The sequence below is a fragment of the Mus musculus genome, chromosome 11, assembly GCF_000001635.26.
Source record: "Mus musculus strain C57BL/6J chromosome 11, GRCm38.p6 C57BL/6J".
NCBI lineage: Eukaryota > Metazoa > Chordata > Mammalia > Rodentia > Muridae > Mus > Mus musculus.
Window position 1 is genome coordinate 9674375 of NC_000077.6, and position 13089 is coordinate 9687463.

Below are 13089 nucleotides of genomic sequence, written 5' to 3' on the forward strand. Positions count from 1 at the left end.
GAAGTCTTACTCAGCTTTTTAAGGTTATGCACTTTGTGGGAGGAAAGCAGGTTATAAGGATCCATCGTCTTTGTCACAAAGTCTTCACAATGATATTGAAATGTCTGAAAACATACTGCCATTCAGCATGCCCCTCCTAGGAATCAATGCAGTGCCCAGTCATAGCTCGGAGCCTACTGCATGGGGAAGCTTCAGATTTGCAGTGACTCATCTCTTGACCTTTGGACGTCCCTTCAAGCATTTGTGCTTATACCTTTCTTGCTTAAAGCATGGAAATGTCCACCCATTCTGGGGTCTTGGTGAAGACAGTGTTGGGCAGTTTGTGTAAATCAGCAGTTCAGCCTTTTTCCTCCCACTCCTATGGAGTAAAATGCCATTGATATGGATCCCCTGTATTAGTGTATTAGTGTATAATTTCTAGAGCTGGCTGAATAGGAGTGTTACAGAACTCATCTTTATATGGGTACATGTGGGTTACCAATGCTCACTGACATCTCAACTTTGTGTAAACGAGAAGCTATCAGCCACAAAGAATGGGGGCTTTGATCAGTAGTAGCAGTATGGGTTCCAGGTACAAAGTGTCCCACTCACTACAGAGCTCTCTGAGGGGTGGAAAACTCAAGCCTCAAGGATAAGGAGAAGATTGCTATCAATAAAGCACTAACAGCCACTAAAGAAATAAAACTCTATATAAATGTTCCATTATTGACAGCCAAAGCCTCAAGTATATGACAGAGACAGAAAAGCAGCACACGGTAGCCTACAAAGACCACATAGCTACCAGAATTGATGGTAGCTTTTAATAAAATTTTCTTTATATATTACATGTAGTTGGTGATCCAGAGATTAAAGTCCTAGATAGTCCTCGACAAATATGGCCATTTTCAGGCTTCAGAGTGCTTTCAACATAGAATTCAGGATTCCATAGATGAAAAGGACACCAAGAATTCAGAGCTTGACTCTTAGCTTCAACAGGGTATGGCCTCCTGAAGCTGCTTCCACAAGAGTCCCTGGAGACCTAAAAGGACTTCCTAGTACCCTGTTCTGAGGGTTCCTGCTTCAGTAGCAATCTCCCATTGATTGATGGCAGAAGGAATTACTCCTCTCCTGTCTTAATTACAAAAATTGTACACTATATTCACAACTATAATGGCTGTACTGCTCTAGGTTATTATTCTCCTGTTATCAAGGGTTCGAATTTATTTCATTTCTATCCCACATGACAATCTGTTTTATCCTTATATCAATCCTGAACTGACAATAATTAGTACATCTAATTCATACTGTTTGATGTATACCTACTCCATTCTTAGAGAAAGCAGCTAAGTACCCAGTTGGATGGTCACAAATGGATTCTGTCATTTTAACAATGCATATCTGAAACAAAGGTAGTAGATTAGGAGTGCAGAACTCTGGACACACATCTCAGAGAATGTTCCCTGTTGGGAGATGGTTTTGTGCACTATGAATTCAGATTCTGATTTCTGGGAAATCTGGGTGCAGTCTAGACTTTGTTGTTGTCTTTATTATAAAGTATTTTCTGACTTAGTATTTTGTAAAACATTGTTTTCCATCACCTCTGATTGGTTAATAAACCAAATGGTTATTCATCCAATAGGCAGCAGAGAGAAAACAGGACTTCTGGATCTAGTGAGAGGGGGTCTCTGGTGCGGAGCAAAATGTGAGAGATTCACCAGAAGAAATTCAACATGAGTACGTTGCCAGGGGAGTCCATGAGGACACAGATGGCAAGGAAGACCAAGATGACAGAGTTATGTGGCTGGAAATTAGGCTGGAGAAAATAGGGTTGAACACCTCAGATCCTGCCCAACTTAGTGTTTGAAGCTTTTAATAAATATACTAGGTTTTCATGTAATTTTTTTGGAAGATAAAGGGGCAATAGAAAAGCCCTCCCACCCCCAATTACTTTAGAGTTCACAAGGGCTATCTGCATCCTAACAAGGTCTTGTAACTTAAACAACCTGTCCTTATCACACAGACTCAAGGTATAAAAACATTAATGTATTATGGTCTGTTTTATCGTTGTAAATTTAAATAAATGTACATTTTTAACTACCAATAAGTAAATGATGATCATAAGAATTGAACATACAATTTTTTTCATTCTTTTTTCATTCATTTATTTTTTATTAGATATTTTCTTTATATACATTTCAAATGCTATCCCGAAAGTTTCCTATACCCTCCCTCCACCCTCCTCCCCTATCCACCTACTCCTGCTTCTTGGCCCTGGCATTCCCCTGTATTGGGGCATATAAAGTTTGCAATTCCAAGGGGCCTCTCTTTCCAGTGATGGCCGACTAGGTCATCTTCTGCTACATAAGCAGCTAGAGATACAAGCTCTGGGGGTACTGGTTAGTTCATATTGTTGTTCCACCTATAGGGTTGCAGACCCCTTCAGCTCCTTGTGTGCTTTCTCTAGCTTCTCCATTGGGGGCCCTGTGTTCCATCTTATAGATGACTGTGAGCATCAACTTCTGTATTTGTCAGGCACTGGCATAGCCTCATACAAGACAACTATAACAGGGTCCCTTCAGCAAAATCTTACTGCCATTGTGCAATAGTGTCTCAGTTTGGTGGCTGATTATGGGATGGAACCCTGGGTAGGGTAGTCTCTAGATAGTCCATCCTTTCGTCTTAGCTCCAAACTTTGTCTCTGTAACTCCTTTCATGGGTATTTTGCTCCTTAATCTAAGGAGGAATGAAGTATCCACCCATTGGTCTTCCCTCTTCTTGATTTTCTTGTGTTTTGCAAATTGTATCTTGGTTGTTCTATTTTTCTGGGCTAATATCCACTTATCAGTGAGTGCATATCTAATGACTTCTTTTGTGATTGGGTTACCTCACTAAGGATGATATCCTCCAGATACATCCATTTGTCCAAGAATTTCATAAATCCATTGTTTTTAATTGCTGAGTAGTACTCCATTGTGTAAATGTACCACATTTTCTGTATCCATTCTTCTGCTGAGGGACATAGACTCCACCTCACACCAGTCAGAATGGCTAAGATCAAAAATTCAGGTGATGGCAGATGCTGGTAAGGATATGGAGAAAGAGAAACACTCCTCCACTGCTGGTGGGATTGCAAGCTTGTACAATCACTCTGGATGTCAGTCTGGAGGTTCCACAGAAAGTTGGACATAATGCTACCGGAAGATCCAGCAATACCTCTCCTGGACATATACCAGAAGAAGTTCCAAATGGCAATAAGAACACCTGCTCCACTATGTTCATAGCAGCCTTATTTATAATAGCCAGAAGCTGGAAAGAATGTTTTTTCATTCTTTAATTAATTTATTTTTTGTAGCATGAAGTTCTATGGTAGATAGTGCTGGATACCACGTTCTATACCTGAATCCAATATACCACTACACAAAATTGATGCAAATTTCAATAATCAGGCTGTCAAGATGATAGTTCAGTGGGTAAAGGTGCTGTGCAAACATGCCAACCCAAATGTTGTCCCATGGAACCCATATAAAACTAGGAGAGAAGTTACCATAAAATTGACCTCTGAACTCTACAGATGAGTCATGGCATACGTTACTCACTCTCTTGCTTCCCATACATTAATAATAATAACAACAACAAAATCTTGTACTAGCAATGCCCCATCCAAGTCTCTGGTTTTTACTGATCAGAACTGTAATGAGGCACTGTTTTATTCCAAACACCTTGGATTGAACTATGATACAGGACATAGAGTTTTTCTCCTCAAACAATGTGGACTATTGCTTTTGCTTGACCATCAGAATTTTATGCTTACGTCCCTATTGCTTGCTGGAAACCCCCATGCATATTGGTCATGTGTTATAGAAAATAATAATAATAATAATAAAGCTGGCGCCGACCAGGAAGCTTCCTTCCTCCTCGCTAGATTTCAGAGCACTGAAAAATGCTGTACAGGCTGTTGAGAAGGAAAGTCATCAATAGACTTACCCAGTGGTGAACCCTGTGAACTGTAATAATGACCTCTGAGGCAAGATATTCTTCATGGTGCAAATAATGGCATGGGCATTATAAGACCAACCAACTCCATTACTGTAAGGTCTGCTCCACAAAACAAACAAAACAAACAAAACATGTCTCTGTTATGATACTCTAGGGAACTGTGATTAGGAAGGTCACTGTCTCTGGTGGCAACCAATGACTAATACATTTCTAAATGACATGACTCCGGACTACCTTTTAAGTAGATCTCTCTCTACCAATGGATTAGTGTGTCTCTCTGAACTCATAGGAGAAGACTCTTTGTGCAGTGAGCAGTGAGTGGGTAATGAAGAAATGAGCAGCTCATTAAAGTGCCAAGAATATATATCAGTTGAGTGCTCAGCCACAAATGGGACATCTGTATCATCCTCCTTAAAGCTTGGGAACTGTCATAAAAGGGAAGACAGGAGCATCTTCTGAACATGACTAAACCACTGTAGCCATGATCTCACAGCATCTGTGATTGCTCTCACAAGATTTGCACAGGGCCAAGCCAATTAACATTTTATCATGGAGGGGAAAGGAGTGATGAGTGTCTGCCCTAAATGAAGATCTATGGACAAATGATGGATTCTGGAGGAGAGAAAGTCAGTTTACTTTTAGACCAAACACTGGAGTCTGGCTGTACACCCAGGACTATATTGGCCAACATAAATTGGATTCGATGGGTTATTAGGAATGTGAAGCTGGTGTGGGTAGGAATGTGGGAAGAGTTGAGCAGAGTTCTGGCAGTTAACATGATCAAAATACAGTGAAAGAAATTCCCCAAGACTTAAAAACAGTTTTTAAAAACACAAAGGTTTTGAAAGCCTTCTTGAAAACTACTATATGAGATTAGTGTGATTCTGCACTTAGTGGTATTGCTGAGATAACAGTGAAACAATCTACCCAGCAGTGCTAAGCACAGTACCTCTAAGGATGTAGGCTTCTGTGGCCATTAAGAGAGTCTCCTCCCACGAGCCTGACTTAAACCTGAGAAATGTTTTTACATAACACACAGACAAGCCTCTCAGTCACTTATGTATTCCTTTTCATCTTTCCCAGTCACATTTTAATCATTGCAGGCCTTGAAGCAACAAGGCCAGAAATGTACTTCCCAGGCTGGTCTCCAGGGCAACCTCTGGCTTCCTCTAACTCAGCTCTCTGCTTTTACAACTTGCATTTTCACCTTAGCTCTTTTATGAAGTATGTACTGGTTTCTGGATTTGTTTATTTGTTTTTAAGTTAAGCCAATGTCCATGTTAATGTAAACAGGTTGACAGCAACTTTGTTATGGACTTAAAGTTCTCCACATTATATATTTGAGGATCCAAACACCGTAATGATTTAAAGGAGTTAACTTTCTCTAGGTCTGTGCAAATTGCCGTATAATGCCATCACTGTAAGTCAATAGATAACACATGTGTAATGCTAGCCATATTTTTATTTGACTTAGGTTTGGTGATGGTTACACAGTCAAAGTTTGGCTCCACAAGGAAGGAAGTCAGCCTAGTGCAGTTTCTGACTGCTTGAAGCTCCATTTCCCAGGAATCCAGTTTAAGGTAGGTTGTCTGACTTTTCAAGAAAATTCATGTATTCACCCCAGATAATGTATTAATGACAAGCTAACAAAAGAATACCACTTGGGGCTAGCTTAGTGAACCAGAGAGATTATTGGGGTTACTTACAAGAGTGTAAGTTTACTCAAAGGCAGTGATATCACTGAATAACCGGCTCCAGGAGAAATGACTAGTCCCCCAAATTGTACCCTTGGTTTTGCCTACATCACTTCCAGGCATCTCCAGTGGAGAGACTCTCCTCCCTCCTGTTATTATTTTATAATCTTCAGGAAGGCCTTCATGGATTTTTATATCTCTCTGTTCCCTGCACCTTGGGAGTTTCTGAAGTTTCTTGTCCTGTGAGTTCACCCTCCCTCCAGGAGGGGATATATCAAGGGGGATCAAACAGCTATACAGACAGATAATCCTAATAGCCTGTGTTACTGCTTTTAGCCAAAAGCATATTATACAAGTGTTAGTCATTTTTCTCTTTTATTCCACACTGCCAAAAGACAGAACCTACTGTATTTTTGCCTCTTCATGAATTATTGGCCACATCGCTTTACCAACAAATGCTTGGTTTGCAGATGCTGCTTGACCACTATGGTAGATGGCAGGCCTGCTTGGTCACTTGTGGGACAGTCTGGTGGAGGGTGATTACACCTGCTTCCCTCTTAACCAGTTCACAGCTCCATTGGCTTGTTCATTTCATCTGGGTGGAGAGCTGCAGAGATCAATTTCTTCTATGTATTTGTTATGGGGTTTACAAGCTTGGTAATTTTCATATTATATAAGCTTGGACATTTTCTCATTTTTCACAATGAAAAAAATCATATGCTTGCAACCATCATCTATGAAGTTGATGTGAACAAATATGGTGCACGGGCCAGTAGCATCTTCAATAGGTGATATCCTTTAAGCACACAGAATGGCAGGCTAGGACCCACTCTATCTGAATTGGCCTTTTGACAAGATAACTAATTAAATTGTTCCTTTACACATTGAAGTTTTAGAAGCACTGAGTACAGTTCTTTGTTTTCTAGTTTGTTTGTTTTGCACACTCTTACTGTGTAGCTTGACTAGCTTGAAGATCACTATCCAGCTAAGAATAGACTTGAATTTAGACCAAATCTCCTACTTCTGCCCCTCAAATGCTAGGCTTATGAGTGTGAACTCCAAACTTGCTTATGTACTTGAGGTTTATTTATTCTTACTTTATATGCATGGGTATTTTGCCTATGTGAATGTCTATGTACCAGATACATGCATTCCCCCCATTTCTGGAGGCCAGAAGAGTGCATTGGATCCCCTGGAACTGAGATACAGCCCATTGTGAGTTCCAATATCTGTGCTAGGAGCTGAATCCAATCACTAAGAACGGCAGCCAGTGCCCTTAACCACTGAGCCATCTTTTCATCCTAGTTTATAATTGTTTTATATAGCTGTTACTCTTATGTATCCTAACTTCTAATAGGTAATAGACATTAAATAGCCATTCTTTATTCATTTTAACAAATAACCCATGGGACACTACACTATCATTTATGTTCTAGTACCACTCTAAATCATCTCCTTGGGAAAGCATAGAAACAACAATCAGAGTGAGTAAATTTCTTACCAAGAGTTGTTGAGATAGTAAAGAAGACATCTGAGACCTAAGAGTCCCTTGATGCTTGTGAAGTTCAAGGAGTCCTTGATATTTTCATGATGCTGTATTCACCCCCTTTTTCTGAATCATCTGTAGGCTGTCTCTGTCATTTTAAGCTTCTCCTAGTGCTTATGACACAGTGCGGCAGAGTGGGACAGGGCATCATCTGAATCTAAGTGAATGCCACTGGTCTAGTGTGTCTTGGGGTGAACTGTAGCAATAAGCATTCATTGGTGACTCCCAACATTAACCTATACATCTTACATGTGTGGCTGAAAAAACACATTTGAATTTATTTACAACAAAATGTAGTGTAATTAACTTTGTTCAGTGATTTCTAATATTTTCTGACTTTTCATATTTTCTGACTTTTAGGGACAGCGCCTTAATTTATTGGAATATCATGTACAAAAGAGTTGGGAGTGTTTAGCTGATTTGTTCAAAGTTCTTGAGAACAACAAGAGCCTCCTGAATATTGAGCATTACTCCATCAGCCAGACCACTCTGGAACAGGTACCTCACCTCAAACAACACAGCATGCATGTTATTAATGTGTATAATTATATGCATATAACTATTGAACTTTATCCATTAGACTTTAAAATTAGATTGTTTCTTTAGCACAGCACCTCTTTTAGCTAACCTAACTCAATTTTCCAAAAGTTTAGTAAAGATAGCAAAAGTTGGGAGGCCTGACTCATGTGTTTTGTTATAGTGTACAGAGCTTTAATTTGTTCATGAAGGTGCTGGACAGACCATTTCGTTAAACTTCCCTTTCTAACTATTCACTCCCAAATGATGGACTTGATTCTTCAGGAGTAGAACAATAGTTGACTCTGAGGAAAGTAAAATTTTCCTCAGACTAAGACTACCAGAAATGTAAATTTATTGAAACTGTAAGTGAGGTTTTGAAGTATTAAGACTTTGCCGATGACTTTTCAGTCCTTATTCTGAGAGCTGACTCTTCAGTGGATTCCTCTGTGTGTGTGTGTGTGTGTGTGTGTGTGTGTGTATGTGTGTGTGTGTGTGTGGTGATAAAGGAAAGGGTGGTATAAAGGCATGATGTCTGTCTTTCTAAAACTTTATTTAATTTGTAAGTAAAATATAATTACTTCATTCCTTCATTTTTTCTAACCACTCCCATGTACTCCTTTTTGCTTCCTCTCAAGCACATTAATATTATTACATATGCATTTACATATGCATACACACACACACACACACACACACACACTCACACACACACATATATGTGTGTGTGTGTGTGCATGTATATGTATATATGTGTGTGTGTGTGTGTATTCATTCTGCTAAGTCCATCAAGTTTTGTTTGTATGTCTATGGCTTTAGAGCTGAAGACCTGATAGCCAACATCCAATTAGGAGTTTCTGGGACAGACTGATTCTACTCTCTCAGCAGTTATTAATGGCCTGTAGTTCTTAATCTAGGAGTGGGGCCATGTGAGAGTCAACATTTATATTGATGTGTCAATTGGGTTTGTCATAATTCAGGTCTTCTTTAGGCTACAATATTGTTGAGATTTCATGAATGTAACTTCCCAGCCATATCTAGAATACATAGTTTCATAGCAGACTTGGTGGGCTTCTAGCTCTTTTTGCCCATTTGGACAGTATCTGAGATATCTCTCTTTATAATAGTCAGTATCAAATGAGTTAGTAACTATTTCATTTTTTTTTCTGTCAGGTCTTTGTTAATTTTGCCACTGAGCAGCTGCAAACTCCATGCTTTCCTGTTGATTCACCATCTACTGATGCTCAGCATCCATGCTACACACGCATCTAGGCACCAGAGAGTAAGCCTGTCTTCATCACAGCTCATCTTCAGGGACAGCTGAAGAGCTGGAAGAAATGCTCCATCAGTCATGTAGTCTTTCTTTTATTACTCTATGCCTATTAATAACCAACAAACTAAAAGGTTACTCTCCAGTGTAGACTCCTTGAGATTTTTTTTTTCTGCTGATTGCCACACCAGGTAGGTGACAGGTTGTCTGTGACAGACTCAGCCATGAACTGACAAGAGTCCAAACTAAGAAGTGCAGGAACCAAGAGGACCTAGGATATCCAAGCTGCACATTGCATCTTCCTTTTAAATATACCGAGTCCTTAACAAATTGGAGTAAGACCCAGTTCAAAAATCATTTCTATTTTTTCACATCTTTAAATAAGTGCCTGGCAATTTAAATGCAAACTTCCCCCAAAACTAAATATCAGTATGGTGTGATATAAAGAAATTGCCATATGCATTCCTGCTTTATGCCAGTCCATCAGCAAAATTGAAGATGTTTGTCATTTATAACACGCTTAGAATCCCACAGACTATGTGGTTATAGAAGGAAATAAAAGTGGGTTGTGCTGTTAATTTGGATGACTGATTATTGTTGTCTTAAAATTTTAAGCCAGTTGTTTTGAACTGTTGAGTATTCCATGTTGCATTAGCCTCATCTAGAGCCTTGTGGAAACTCATGTTCTCAGCATAATCTCTGAGGGATAGAATCTCAAATCCCTGGGCTGAGCCTAATATCCTGGGTTTAAACACACACAGTTGCCTGTAATTAAATGGACAGTGTTGGGAGCAAATGGCCCCAGGCAAAGTTTAGTTCTAGAAGGATTATACATAGCACATAGTAACTGAATACTGAACTTTAAATATTTTTCAAAAGTTCTCCAAAAAAAAAAGAAAAAGTCATTCTCGGAATTGCTGCCCTCAATGATAGGGCTCCCGTAGGGTTTATTAAAATAATAAATAACACCTTACAGTTAATAAAATGTGTAAAATCAATGTGTCTACTACTGAACAAAATTTCCAGTCAGACACTGCTGAACATTTTTTAACAGCATTTTCCTAAATCTTGATGATGGACCACATTAATTTCCTTGCAGAGTTTGGCCTTAGCCAGCATTAGCATTGCACAATAATAGCTGTGCTAGGCAGAAAGAACTCCACTGTGCCATTTTTTTTTGATACCAGGACTTCCTTAAACCTGTATTTTCTGGATATCACTTATATCTGATATATTTTAATTGACATGATTAATCCAATTATGGGCAACTTTGATATTACTGGTTTTAATTTTCATGTATCAATCTCACAAATTATAGTTTTTGGTGAAGAAATTTCAATGTATGACTTTAGGATTTTCTCTTTCCTCCTATTCTGATATACTTCATTCATTTTCTGTTGTTGAATCAATAAATACCAAATTGTGAAACATGAATATATTTATACTGCAGTGAATAAATGAGACGTGTTATAATTTAACCTGGCTCTTGAAAGTCATTGTGTTTGTGCCAGTGTCTTCCTTGCATCTTTATTTATGTCTTTGGGGATCCAATTTAATTTGGGTAAGGAGGAAATGGACCAACTCCACATCTTTTACAGTTTGAAAGGTTAAAATTTAATTGAGTTTTGCTCTGCGATGTCCTGCTCTTAGGGGTTCTTTTCTGTCTTTGAAGTGCTGTATTCTTGAAGTTTGTGCTTCAAGGTATACCTTTGAACAATAAGCAGGAAGAAAAAGAAACCCAACATGCTCAAGTGGCACATCCCAGTAGACTGGACACAAAGGTCAAATCTTATGCTAATGTTGAAAATGCCATTATCTTTAGAAGTCATGTGGATTTTTTATGCCTTTGCAGTAAAACACTTGTCTTAAGACTTTTGAGCTGAAGGTCACACAACTGAGACTTTTAAACAAACTATCTTCTCTGGAAATCATCCTGAGTAGAGACTTTATAGGGCAGAGATTACGATGGTAATTCCAGAAATGTTGCCTTTACTATATGCCTTAGCTTCACAATCCTATATTAAAGTCCACATACAAAATAATTTTTTCTTTTTTTTAAATGTTTTTATTAGGTATTTTCCTCATTTACATTTTCAATGCTATCCCAAAAGTCCCCCATACACTCCCCTCTACTCCCCTATCCACCCACTCCCACTTTTTGGCCCTGGCGTTCCCCTGTACTGGGGCATATAAAGTTTGCAGGTCCAATGGGTCTCTCTTTCCAGTGATGGCAGATTAGGCCATCTTTTGATACATATGCAGCTAGAGTCAAGAGCTCCGGGGTACTGGTTAGTTCATAATGCTGTTTCACCTATAGGGTTGCAGGTCCTTTTAGCTCCTTGGGTACTTTCTCTAGCTCCTCCATTGGGGGCCCTGTGATCCATCCAATAGCTGACTGTGAACATCCACTTCTATGTTTGCTAGGCCCTGGCATAGTCTCACAAGAGACAGCTATATCTAGGTCCAAAATCTTGCTAGTGTATGCAATGGTGTCAGCGTTTGGATGCTGATTATGGGATGGATCCCTGGATATGGCAGTCTCTAGATGGTCCATCCTTTCGTCACAGCTCCAAACTTTGTAACTCCTTCCATGGGTGTTTTGTTCCCCAATTCTAAGAAGGGGCAAAGTGTCCACACTTTGGTCTTCGTTCTTCTTGAGTTTCATGTGTTTAGCAAATTGTATCTTATAGCTTGGGTATCCTAAGTTTCTGGGCTAATATCCACTTATCAGTGAGTACATATTGTGTGAGTTCCTTTGTGATTGGGACAAAATAATTTTAAGCATTCAGTGAAATATACATAAATACTTGATGGCTTAAGGTTACAGTTTGGTTTGATTGTTGAATATTAAATTGAAAAGTAACCTAACATGACCATTTTAAAGTATTTCAAAAACATACATCTACTAATATTCATGAGAATAGCTTGAGTGCTTCTTAATTACACATTTGCTCATCCAAATCTGGGAGAGGGATAATTTACATTTTGAAACAATCTTCAAAATGTCTCTCTTTTGGTATAACTTAGTTTCATGCTTGAAAGATTCAGAGCCCTTTCATGCATTCACAACTTTACACAACCATGCACATTTGTTCTTTTAAATAATATTTACCAAACCAAAAAACAAAAACAAAAATAAAAACAAAATCTCTGCCCATAAGCAGATGGAGGGACAGCAACCATGGGGCTGACAGAGGAAGAGATGAAAAAGCAGTAACTCCATCCAAGAGTTTGCGAACAGATGGAGATGACAAGGTGGTGTCATACAGGATGAATGCTGCCCAGTGTGGGCCACAGAGTGATCCAGTCTGGTTGTCTGTGTACAGACTGTGCTATTTGATGGCTCTCTGAGATGAAGAGTGAAGGAAATGGCATTTAACATTAAAAGAGCATGAGAGCATACCAACAATATTTGATGGGCAATGGGTGTTTGCCTATGGCTCTGGAAGGCTCAACTAGAGTGAGAATGTGTATCTCTTAAGAACTTTATTACATGCCAAGATGGCTGCTAGCAATCTTGCTATTTCAGTAATAAAAGTGTAGGGGAGAAAGGGTCTATGGGAAGAGAAGGGAAAGGGAGGAGAAAGAGAAACAGCAAAAGGGAAGGAGGGAAGGGGGAGAGAGATTGGAATAAGGGCCCCAAAGAACAGCTATCTTAAGAGCCTCAATCAGTCTAACCCATCTTCATTATCCAGAAATATTCATTTGCCCATAATTATCTGTAAGGATGTTTGTACAGGGCAGTTGTCAGCTTGGCTTCTGACCACTCTAGGATGAAATGGAGGTTCTAATTCTATATAAGCTAATTTATATTATATAGAAAACTAACAATTTCTTCTACAGGAATGAAAACAAGCCTTGGTATCATTTTATATTGGAGCAGAATAGGCTGAGTTTGTACTTGTTGAGTAAGACCAAGTTTTGTGACTGTCTAGATTATATAAATATTTTCGGGATTAAAGCTGTACATTCATATCTACAGAGTAGAAGCCACTGTTGTTTGTAGGCATTATTGTGAAATTTAGTGTAGTAGATAAGGAGAATATTTTATAGAGATAGAGATTTTCATTTGGACTAAATAAATAGCC

General features: G+C 38.9%; 1 protein-coding gene across 2 annotated transcripts in view; it reads left to right on the forward strand.

Moving 5' to 3' along the window:
* Positions 1-10497, forward strand: part of Abca13 (ATP-binding cassette, sub-family A (ABC1), member 13) — a 492930-nt gene extending 482433 nt beyond the window's left edge. Inside the window, exons 60-62 of one of the 2 annotated variants that reach the window (NM_178259.3) lie at positions 5450-5555; positions 7576-7713; positions 8905-9885. In NM_178259.3, the coding sequence (NP_839990.2) occupies positions 5450-5555; positions 7576-7713; positions 8905-9003 (343 nt within the window). In that variant the 3' untranslated portion in view covers positions 9004-9885. Of the gene's footprint in view, positions 1-5449; positions 5556-7575; positions 7714-8904 lie in introns of both variants that reach the window. The other variant, XM_006514706.4, reaches the window with a different exon arrangement.
* Positions 10498-13089: the final 2592 nt, after the last annotated feature.